Here is a 12,018-nt window from a genome sequence, read left to right as displayed (position 1 = left end):
ATCGTCCTGCCTTTCCCCCCAGCCACGCACCAGTGATGGACCCGAGCTGCGTTGGGTGCCACCCCGCTGTGACCATGCTTCATCCTCATCCTCCTCCACCTCCTCCTCATCCTCGTCCTCCTCGTCCTCCAGTAGTGGGCCCTGGCTGGCCACATTTGTACCTGGCCTCTGCTGTTGCCAAAAACCTCCCTCTGAGTCACTTCGAAGAGACTGGCCTGAAAGTGCTAAAAATGACCCCTCTTCCTCCTCCTCCTCCTCCTCCTCCTGGGCCACCTCCTCTTCCATCATCGCCCTAAGTGTTTTCTCAAGGAGACATAGAAGTGGTATTGTAACGCTGATAACGGTGTCATCGCCACTGGCCATGTTGGTGGAGTACTCGAAACAGCGCAACAGGGCACACAGGTCTCGCATGGAGGCCCAGTCATTGGTGGTGAAGTGGTGCTGTTCTGTAGTGCGACTGACCCGTGCGTGCTGCAGCTGAAACTCCACTATGGCCTGCTGCTGCTCGCACAGTCTGTCCAGCATGTGCAAGGTGGAGTTCCACCTGGTGGGCACGTCGCATATGAGGCGGTGAGCGGGAAGGCCGAAGTTACGCTGTAGCGCAGACAGGCGAGCAGCGGCAGGATGTGAACGCCGGAAGCGCGAACAGACGGCCCGCACTTTATGCAGCAGCTCTGACATGTCGGGGTAGTTGTGAATGAACTTCTGCACCACCAAATTCAGCACATGCGCCAAGCAAGGGATGTGCGTCAAATTGGCTAGTCCCAGAGCTGCAACGAGATTTCGCCCATTATCACACACCACCAGGCCGGGCTTGAGGCTCACCGGCAGCAACCACTCGTCGGTCTGTTGTTCTATACCCCGCCACAACTCCTGTGCGGTGTGGGGCCTGTCCCCCAAACATATGAGTTTCAGAATGGCCTGCTGACGTTTACCCCGGGCTGTGCTGAAGTTGGTGGTGAAGGTGTGTGGCTGACTGGATGAGCAGGTGGAAGAAGAGGAGGAGGAAGCCGAGAAGGAGGAGGTGGCAACAGGAGGCAAAGAATGTTGCCCTGCGATCCTTGGCGGCGGAAGGACGTGCGCCAAACAGCTCTCCGCCTGGGGCCCAGCTGCCACTACATTTACCCAGTGTGCAGTTAGGGAGATATAGCGTCCCTGGCCGTGCTTACTGGTCCACGTATCTGTGGTTAGGTGGACCTTGCCACAGATGGCGTTGCGCAGTGCACACTTGATTTTATGGGATACTTGGTTGTGCAGGGAAGGCACGGCTCTCTTGGAGAAGTAGTGCCGGCTGGGAACAACATACTGTGGGACAGCAAGCGACATGAGCTGTTTGAAGCTGTCTGTGTCCACCAGCCTAAATGACAGCATTTCATAGGCCAGTAGTTTAGAAATGCTGGCATTCAGGGCCAGGGATCGAGGGTGGCTAGGTGGGAATTTACGCTTTCTATCAAATGTTTGTGAGATGGAGAGCTGAACGCTGGCGTGTGACATGGTTGAGACGCTTGGTGACGGAGGTGGTGGTGGTGGTGTTGGTGGTACATCCCCTGTTTGCTGGGCGGCAGGTGCCAACGTTCCTCCAGAGGCGGAGGAAGAGGCCGAGGCGGCAGCAGCAGAATAGGCCGAGGCGGCAGCAGCAGAAGAGGTAGCAGGGGGAGCCTGAGTGACTTCCTTGGTTTTAAGGTGTTTACTCCACTGCAGTTCATGCTTTGCATGCAGGTGCCTGGTCATGCAGGTTGTGCTCAGGTTCAGAACGTTAATGCCTCGCTTCAGGCTCTGATGGCACAGCGTGCAAACCACTCGGGTCTTGTCGTCAGCACATTGTTTGAAGAAGTGCCATGCCAGGGAACTCCTTGAAGCTGCCTTTGGGGTGCTCGGTCCCAGATGGCGGCGGTCAGTAGCAGGCGGAGTCTCTTGGCGGCGGGTGTTCTGCTTTTGCCCACTGCTCCCTCTTTTGCTACGCTGTTGGCTCGGTCTCACCACTGCCTCTTCCTCCGAACTGTGAAAGTCAGTGGCACGACCTTCATTCCATGTGGGGTCTAGGACCTCATCGTCCCCTGCATCGTCTTCCACCCAGTCTTGATCCCTGACCTCCTGTTCAGTCTGCACACTGCAGAAAGACGCAGCAGTTGGCACCTGTGTTTCGTCATCATCAGAGACATACTGAGGTGGTATTCCCATGTCCTCATCATCAGGAAACATAAGTGGTTGTGCGTCAGTGCATTCTATGTCTTTCACCGCTGGGGAAGGGCTAGGTGGATGCCCTTGGGAAACCCTGCCAGCGGAGTCTTCAAACAGCATAAGAGACTGCTGCATAACTTGAGGCTGAGACAGTTTCCCTGGTATGCATGGGGGTGATGTGACAGACTGATGGGGTTGGTTTTCAGGCGCCATCTGTGCGCTTTCTGCAGAAGACTGGGTGGGAGATAATGTGAACGTGCTGGATCCACTGTCGGCCACCCAATTGACTAATGCCTGTACCTGCTCAGGCCTTACCATCCTTAGAACGGCATTGGGCCCCACCATATATCGCTGTAAATTCTGGCGGCTACTGGGACCTGAGGTAGTTGGTACACTAGGACGTGTGGATGTGGCAGAACGGCCACGTCCTCTCCCAGCACCAGAGGGTCCACTAACACCACCACGACCATGTCCACGTCCGCGTCCCTTACTAGATGTTTTTCTCATTGTTATGGTTCACCACAACAACAAATATATTATTTGGCCCAATGTATTGTATTCAAATTCAGCGGGATATAAATTTGAGGCCTAGTATTTAGGCGCTGGGTGACCGGTATGGATTTAGTGACAGAATTAGACTTGGAAATGCACAGAAGCGTGTGTGTGAAGTTATTCTGAATGACCCTATGTGCACCTTCAATATTATATACCCTTTTAGGGATAGATTTCAAATAGCTCTGATATAGCAGAAACCACTAAATTATGAAATTGCTAAATTGGGAATTGTACTTCAACCCAGAACAAAAAATGTGCTTTGACGGACACTAAATATCTTGCCCAGCAACAACAGTACAGCGGTGGGTAACGAGAGATTTAGAGGGATTTAAATTTGAGGCCTAGTATTTAGGCGCTGGGTCACCGGTATGGATTTAGTGACAGAATTAGACTTGGAAATGCACAGAAGCGTGTGTGTGAAGTTATTCTGAATGACCCAATGTGCACCTTCAATATTATATACCCTTTTAGGGATAGATTTCAAATAGCTCTGATATAGCAGAAACCACTAAATTATGAAATTGCTAAATTGGGAATTGTACTTCAACCCAGAACAAAAATGTGCTTTGACGGACACTAAATATCTTGCCCAGCAACAACAGTACAGCGGTGGGTAACGAGAGATTTAGAGGGATTTAAATTTGAGGCCTAGTATTTAGGCGCTGGGTCACCGGTATGGATTTAGTGACAGAATTAGACTTGGAAATGCACAGAAGCGTGTGTGTGAAGTTATTCTGAATGACCCTATGTGCACCTTCAATATTATATACCCTTTTAGGGATAGATTTCAAATAGCTCTGATATAGCAGAAACCACTAAATTATGAAATTGCTAAATTGGGAATTGTACTTCAACCCAGAACAAAAAATGTGCTTTGACGGACACTAAATATCTTGCCCAGCAACAACAGTACAGCGGTGGGTAACGAGAGATTTAGAGGGATTTAAATTTGAGGCCTAGTATTTAGGCGCTGGGTCACCGGTATGGATTTAGTGACAGAATTAGACTTGGAAATGCACAGAAGCGTGTGTGTGAAGTTATTCTGAATGACCCTATGTGCACCTTCAATATTATATACCCTTTTAGGGATAGATTTCAAATAGCTCTGATATAGCAGAAACCACTAAATTATGAAATTGCTAAATTGGGAATTGTACTTCAACCCAGAACAAAAAATGTGCTTTGACGGACACTAAATATCTTGCCCAGCAACAACAGTACAGCGGTGGGTAACGAGAGATTTAGAGGGATTTAAATTTGAGGCCTAGTATTTAGGCGCTGGGTCACCGGTATGGATTTAGTGACAGAATTAGACTTGGAAATGCACAGAAGCGTGTGTGTGAAGTTATTCTGAATGACCCTATGTGCACCTTCAATATTATATACCCTTTTAGGGATAGATTTCAAATAGCTCTGATATAGCAGAAACCACTAAATTATGAAATTGCTAAATTGGGAATTGTACTTCAACCCAGAACAAAAAATGTGCTTTGACGGACACTAAATATCTTGCCCAGCAACAACAGTACAGCGGTGGGTAACGAGAGATTTAGAGGGATTTAAATTTGAGGCCTAGTATTTAGGCGCTGGGTCACCGGTATGGATTTAGTGACAGAATTAGACTTGGAAATGCACAGAAGCGTGTGTGTGAAGTTATTCTGAATGACCCTATGTGCACCTTCAATATTATATACCCTTTTAGGGATAGATTTCAAATAGCTCTGATATAGCAGAAACCACTAAATTATGAAATTGCTAAATTGGGAATTGTACTTCAACCCAGAACAAAAAATGTGCTTTGACGGACACTAAATATCTTGCCCAGCAACAACAGTACAGCGGTGGGTAACGAGAGATTTAGAGGGATTTAAATTTGAGGCCTAGTATTTAGGCGCTGGGTCACCGGTATGGATTTAGTGACAGAATTAGACTTGGAAATGCACAGAAGCGTGTGTGTGAAGTTATTCTGAATGACCCTATGTGCACCTTCAATATTATATACCCTTTTAGGGATAGATTTCAAATAGCTCTGATATAGCAGAAACCACTAAATTATGAAATTGCTAAATTGGGAATTGTACTTCAACCCAGAACAAAAAATGTGCTTTGACGGACACTAAATATCTTGCCCAGCAACAACAGTACAGCGGTGGGTAACGAGAGATTTAGAGGGATTTAAATTTGAGGCCTAGTATTTAGGCGCTGGGTGACCGGTATGGATTTAGTGACAGAATTAGACTTGGAAATGCACAGAAGCGTGTGTGTGAAGTTATTCTGAATGACCCTATGTGCACCTTCAATATTATATACCCTTTTAGGGATAGATTTCAAATAGCTCTGATATAGCAGAAACCACTAAATTATGAAATTGCTAAATTGGGAATTGTACTTCAACCCAGAACAAAAAATGTGCTTTGACGGACACTAAATATCTTGCCCAGCAACAACAGTACAGCGGTGGGTAACGAGAGATTTAGAGGGATTTAAATTTGAGGCCTAGTATTTAGGCGCTGGGTGACCGGTATGGATTTAGTGACAGAATTAGACTTGGAAATGCACAGAAGCGTGTGTGTGAAGTTATTCTGAATGACCCTATGTGCACCTTCAATATTATATACCCTTTTAGGGATAGATTTCAAATAGCTCTGATATAGCAGAAACCACTAAATTATGAAATTGCTAAATTGGGAATTGTACTTCAACCCAGAACAAAAAATGTGCTTTGACGGACACTAAATATCTTGCCCAGCAACAACAGTACAGCGGTGGGTAACGAGAGATTTAGAGGGATTTAAATTTGAGGCCTAGTATTTAGGCGCTGGGTCACCGGTATGGATTTAGTGACAGAATTAGACTTGGAAATGCACAGAAGCGTGTGTGTGAAGTTATTCTGAATGACCCTATGTGCACCTTCAATATTATATACCCTTTTAGGGATAGATTTCAAATAGCTCTGATATAGCAGAAACCACTAAATTATGAAATTGCTAAATTGGGAATTGTACTTCAACCCAGAACAAAAAATGTGCTTTGACGGACACTAAATATCTTGCCCAGCAACAACAGTACAGCGGTGGGTAACGAGAGATTTAGAGGGATTTAAATTTGAGGCCTAGTATTTAGGCGCTGGGTCACCGGTATGGATTTAGTGACAGAATTAGACTTGGAAATGCACAGAAGCGTGTGTGTGAAGTTATTCTGAATGACCCTATGTGCACCTTCAATATTATATACCCTTTTAGGGATAGATTTCAAATAGCTCTGATATAGCAGAAACCACTAAATTATGAAATTGCTAAATTGGGAATTGTACTTCAACCCAGAACAAAAAATGTGCTTTGACGGACACTAAATATCTTGCCCAGCAACAACAGTACAGCGGTGGGTAACGAGAGATTTAGAGGGATTTAAATTTGAGGCCTAGTATTTAGGCGCTGGGTCACCGGTATGGATTTAGTGACAGAATTAGACTTGGAGATGCACAGAAGCGTGTGTGTGAAGTTATTCTGAATGACCCTATGTGCACCTTCAATATTATATACCCTTTTAGGGATAGATTTCAAATAGCTCTGATATAGCAGAAACCACTAAATTATGAAATTGCTAAATTGGGAATTGTACTTCAACCCAGAACAAAAAATGTGCTTTGACGGACACTAAATATCTTGCCCAGCAACAACAGTACAGCGGTGGGTAACGAGAGATTTAGAGGGATTTAAATTTGAGGCCTAGTATTTAGGCGCTGGGTCACCGGTATGGATTTAGTGACAGAATTAGACTTGGAAATGCACAGAAGCGTGTGTGTGAAGTTATTCTGAATGACCCAATGTGCACCTTCAATATTATATACCCTTTTAGGGATAGATTTCAAATAGCTCTGATATAGCAGAAACCACTAAATTATGAAATTGCTAAATTGGGAATTGTACTTCAACCCAGAACAAAAAATGTGCTTTGACGGACACTAAATATCTTGCCCAGCAACAACAGTACAGCGGTAACGAGAGATTTAGAGGGATTTAAATTTGAGGCCTAGTATTTAGGCGCTGGGTGACAGGTATGGGTTTAGTGACAGAATTAGACTTGGAAATACACAGTAGCGGGTGTGTGTGAAGTTATTCTGAATGACCCAATGTGCACCTTCAATATTATATACCCTTTTTGGGATAGATTTCAAATAGCTCTGATATAGCAGGAACCACTAAATTATGAAATTGCTAAATTGGGAATTGTATTTCAACCCAGAACAAGAAATGTGCTTGAACGGACACTAAATAACTCGCCCAGCTACAGCACTAGGGACAGATTTAGCTGGATATAAATTTGAGGCCTAGTATTTAGGCGCTGGGTGACCGGTATGGATTTAGTGACAGAATTAGACTGGGATATGGCCAAAAAATAAACAGACTATTGCTGGTTAAATGCACTTGGTGTGACAGCTTCACCCTGATGTAGGCTTTAGCCAAAAAACAACCACACCATTGAGGGTTAAATGCACTTGGTGACAGGCGCAGCTTGCCCCTGATTTTGTATATGGCCAAAAAATGAACAGACTATTGCTGGTTAAATGCACTTGGTGTGACAGCTTCACCCTGATGTAGGCTTTAGCCAAAAAACAACCACACCATTGAGGGTTAAATGCACTTGGTGACAGGCGCAGCTTGCCCCTGATTTTGTATATGGCCAAAAAATGAACAGACTATTGCTGGTTAAATGCACTTGGTGTCACAGCTTCACCCTGATGTAGGCTTTAGCCAAAAAACAACCACACCATTGAGGGTTAAATGCACTTGGTGACAGGCGCAGCTTGCCCCTGATTTTGTATATGGCCAAAAAATGAACAGACTATTGCTGGTTAAATGCACTTGGTGTGACAGCTTCACCCTGATGTAGGCTTTAGCCAAAAAACAACCACACCATTGAGGGTTAAATGCACTTGGTCGCAGCTTGTGCTGGCGCACCACAAGACACAAAATGGCCGCCGATCACCCCAGAAAAATGAGACTGACAAACGGTCTGTGCAGCCTAAAAACAGTGAGCAATTGAGGATCAGCAGCTCAATGATCCACAGCTGCAGATCGATCAGTTAATCAAGTCCTTTGGAGGAGTTAATCTGCCTAATCTCGCCCTACTGTCGCAGCCGCAACCTCTCCCTACGCTAATCAGAGCAGAGTGACGGGCGGCGCTATGTGACTCCAGCTTAAATAGAGGCTGGGTCACATGGTGCTCTGGCCAATCACAGCCATGCCAATAGTAGGCATGGCTGTGATGGCCTCTTGGGGCAAGTAGTATGACGCTTGTTGATTGGCTGCTTTGCAGCCTTTCAAAAAGCGCCAAGAAAGCGTCACAAAAGCGCGAAGAAAGCGACGAACACCGAACCCGAACCCGGACTTTTACGAAAATGTCCGGGTTCGGGTCTGTGTCACGGACACCCCAAAATTCGGTACGAACCCGAACTATACAGTTCGAGTTCGCTCATCCCTAATTAGAAGGCTTGGAATTTTAGAAGCAAATATTAAAGTTTTTAAGAAAAGTTCCAAAACCCATGTTACTTTGTGGGGCTTACATAGTATAAACAACCCATAAATGACCCCATTTTAGAAACTACACCCTCAAGGTATTCAAAATGGATTATTATTAAACTTGTTAACGCTTTAGGTGTTCCACAAGAATTAAAGGAAAATGGAGATGACATTTCTAGATTTTTAATTTGAATCCATTTTTTTCTGTAACACAGAAAAGGGGTTATTTCACCAGTCCATATCCACTGCTGCCCTGCTGTCCCTTGTGGGAGCAGATGCTGCACCACTCACCATGCCATCCAGCTTCCTGGTTGTTGATGTTCTCTACTTGAGGTTACATCCATGCTCCTGTCTGATGCTCCCTTATGAAAGAAAGAAACGCTGAACTTTACGTATAGCGCATGGACCACAAAGGGCGCACTAAAACAACCGGTTATGGGAAATATTTCGGTTTCGGCAGTGTTCAATTTATTCGTGAGACAACGCGTTTCGGGGTGCTAAAGTCCCCTTCATCAAGTCTGAGCTGGATGAGCAGGGCAAGTGCCGCGGTCATTCACAGAATGCTGACCTCACGTGCCTCTATGAATGACCACGGCACTCGCCCTGCTCATCCAGCTCAGACTTGATAAAGGGGACTTTAGCACCCCGAAACGCGTTGTCTCACAAATAAATTGAACGCTGCCGAAACCGAAATATTGCCAATGACCTGTTGTTTTAGTGCGCCCTTTGTGGTCCATGTGCTCTACGTAAAGTTCAGCGTTTCTTTCTTTCATACCGTTACCCGAGTGGCAGGGTGGCCCCTGCCCAAGTCGATCGGATGAATCTAGGCTGCACCAACCGTTACTCATCCATACTTGACCTTCATTGCAGTTGCGTCCAATTGATGCAACCACAATAGGTGAGCAAACAATTTTTTTTCAGTAGAAATTTGATTTGCTAAAGTTACTCACCCTATGAGCGCCTTTCTCTATCCTATTGGCCACTATTTGCTGATGCTCCCTTAGGCCTTTTTAAGGGCCAGTGAATGTGTTCTCAAAGCCTTCATCACCCAATGGGTACTTCATGTGCCTTCCTTAATCAGAGGGCACATGAGCTTTAGGTTTCCTGATGACTAGTAAAGGTGTTTTGGAAGTCTGGAGCTTCTGTGAGTCTCATGTGTTTTGCCCGCTTTAGCTCCTACCTGTGATTCTGTTGTTCTCAAGTTGTGTTCCTGCACCTCCTGTCACAGTTCTGTTTGTATTTATGTTATCCTAGTCTGTCTGTCTTGTTTGTGCCCCTGCCAAGTACCCAGCCTGCCCTGCCTGTGTCTTCACCACTACCCAGCCTTCCAGGCCTGTGTTCATCTACAAAACCAGCATCATCATCTAAGTGATTGTTCAGTTTCCCTGCGGCTCTGGTGCAATTTCAGTATTCTCACCTTTGGATACTGACCCGATTGGGTCAGCTGACAACAACACTATCCCAGGTAGTCGGCACAGTGGGATCAACTGCACTGATCCGTTTCATAAGGAAAGGAGGAAGGAAAGAAAATGTAGGAAGGAAGGAAGACAGGGAAGGGGCAAAGGAAGGAAAAAACGGGAAGAAGGGAAGAAAAGAAAGAGGGATAGAAAGAAAAAAAAAAGGAAATAAATAAAAAGAGAGAAGGAGAAAAGGAAAGATGTAAAAGGGGAGAAAGGAACGCAGGGGAAGAAGATAAATATTTTAAAATATAACTAAATCATAAAGTTTCAATGATATTATTGCTCATAATGTGCACATATTCATCTATACCTATATCTCCTACCTTTTAAAAATACAGAAAACTGCTCCCAAAACTATTATAACTAAAGCTGTAAGCCCAGCTGTGACTCCAATTATGAAATAGCTCTTAGGCTTCTCATTTTCAGGCGCATCTGAAAAATAGTTATAACAAGATGTGTCATTTCATTCAATGACATTTATATCACTTTCATGTTAGATTATTAGGACTTTGTAGTGAGCAAAGGTTTGTGATGTGCAGCTCGTGGCCGCCCCCTAGTGGGAGTATTAGTGTTTTACTGTCACTACAGAACCACAAGAAAGAAATCTACATGTTTGCTAAAGGACACTGTACACACCTGCTGTTATTAGCAAAAAGAAAAGAAAAAAACTTTGGTCAAGTATTGGAAAATCTAATTTTATAGTTTATGCACTGTGTAAGTACGATTAACTCTTTGATGATCGCTGATATGCCTTTTTATGGCAGTCATTAAGAACCCACATTTTATAGCACCACTTTTTTTATTGAGCTGTAGATTAGGCCCCTACTGGGTGCCTTAGCAAGGACCCAGGGCTCTCCTTACAGAAAGCCTGCTGGTAGTACAAGCTAAAAAGTGGAATTTATGAAGCTCTGCATTCCAGAATTATTGTCTCAAGGGCAGTGGCGCACAAAGAGCGGTGGTAGTCATGCCCCTGTTGCAACATTCTGGGCTTAACTGAGCAAATATTTTGAAACATTTTGAATTTTACAACACTCTACAGTTTTGGAAAGTGGGCATTGTTAGCTATGTTAATGTTGAAACCATTGTAAGTTGAGTCTATAACGCTATGGAAAACTAGTAATTGGTTTCAAAGGCTCAAAGTATAATCTCAAGATAAGGGAAAATGAAGATTTAAGAAAACAGATAACAAAGACAGATAAAGCGAGTCCTCACATGTACCAGTCATGAGTAGATGCTGGAAGCTGTAAATGACTTTCTATAATGAAGACAGGAGCTTTTTTAAGTTCCTGCATAGCACAAAAAAATACCATGCAGCCACCCTAACCTGACCTCCAAAGGAGAAGCTCATCCTGGCAGAGAAAGAGGGCATGAACATAGTACCGTACTGTACTGTTAACAGGAGCAGTACAGGTGTTTACCAGAGAAATGGCCATGTTGATTGGTCAAGTCCAAGTCTGAGACATTGTCTGTTGAGTGTAGTTCCAATGATAGCCCCGGAAGACCATTGGATGTTGAAAATATTGTATTCTGAGGTCATTGTATCTTGAGGGATCACTGTATATGCTATAGTTTCCAAGGCAGGAAAATCCTGCGGACCTACACGTAAACTGGCAGAGTTTATGGAAATGTCCTCAGAAGTAGGCATTTTGAGGGAATTTCCAACAACAGATTTAATACAATGTTTAATACATTACAAAGTTATGACTTCCCAGTAAAACCTTTGAAAGACTGCAAATCACATCGCAATCACTGGTTCTCCACTGAGACACCTAGACTTACATATCTTGTGGCAAAGTATTGTCAAATTATGTCTCTATTTTTAAAGCTGGTCACATATCCCAGGATATACTGGGCCAAAAGCAAAAGACAAGAAAGGGCAAGTCTGGAAGCAGTAAAACAAGGCGAGGTGTTCAAAATATGATGGTGAAACTCACAGGACTAATGCCATAGGGGTTATGTATGAAGTCCACCAAATGCATTTAAGGTAATACTCACATTGTTCAGTAAAAGAAAAGGCTGATGAGTTTGTGGTTCCCATGTCATTACTTGCAGAACAGATATATCTCTCCGAGGTCCCATTCTGCACAATTATCTGTACACCAGTTACGGTTCCGGTTTTCCCATACCATATGTATTGAGTCACTGGTGGATTAGCACGACTCGAACACTCTAAAGTGATGTTGCCTCCTTCCTTTGCCAGAATGTTATTGATCATTGATATTGTTACGTTCTTAGGTTTATCTGTAAATATAAAAGAAACCTTCTATGGTCCTTTTTTCTTAAATAATTTTTCCATTAGT

The 12,018-nt window shown here is 44.2% G+C and overlaps 1 protein-coding gene across 3 annotated transcripts in view; it reads right to left on the bottom strand.

Moving 5' to 3' along the window:
* LOC122929131 (B-cell receptor CD22-like) overlaps positions 1–12,018 on the bottom strand; it is a 63,173-nt gene that overhangs the window by 14,198 nt on the left and 36,957 nt on the right. For all 3 annotated transcript variants that reach the window (XM_044282622.1, XM_044282625.1, XM_044282624.1), the window contains 2 exons: positions 11,714–11,959; positions 10,042–10,150 (listed from right to left, as the gene is read on the bottom strand). In XM_044282622.1, coding sequence (XP_044138557.1) covers positions 10,042–10,150; positions 11,714–11,959 — 355 coding nt within the window. The remainder of the gene's footprint in view (positions 1–10,041; positions 10,151–11,713; positions 11,960–12,018) is intronic.

The sequence above is a fragment of the Bufo gargarizans genome, chromosome 2 (assembly GCF_014858855.1).
Source record: "Bufo gargarizans isolate SCDJY-AF-19 chromosome 2, ASM1485885v1, whole genome shotgun sequence".
NCBI lineage: Eukaryota > Metazoa > Chordata > Amphibia > Anura > Bufonidae > Bufo > Bufo gargarizans.
The sequence above is the reverse complement of the archived record's forward strand: the minus strand, read 5'-3'. Positions and strand labels throughout refer to the sequence as shown.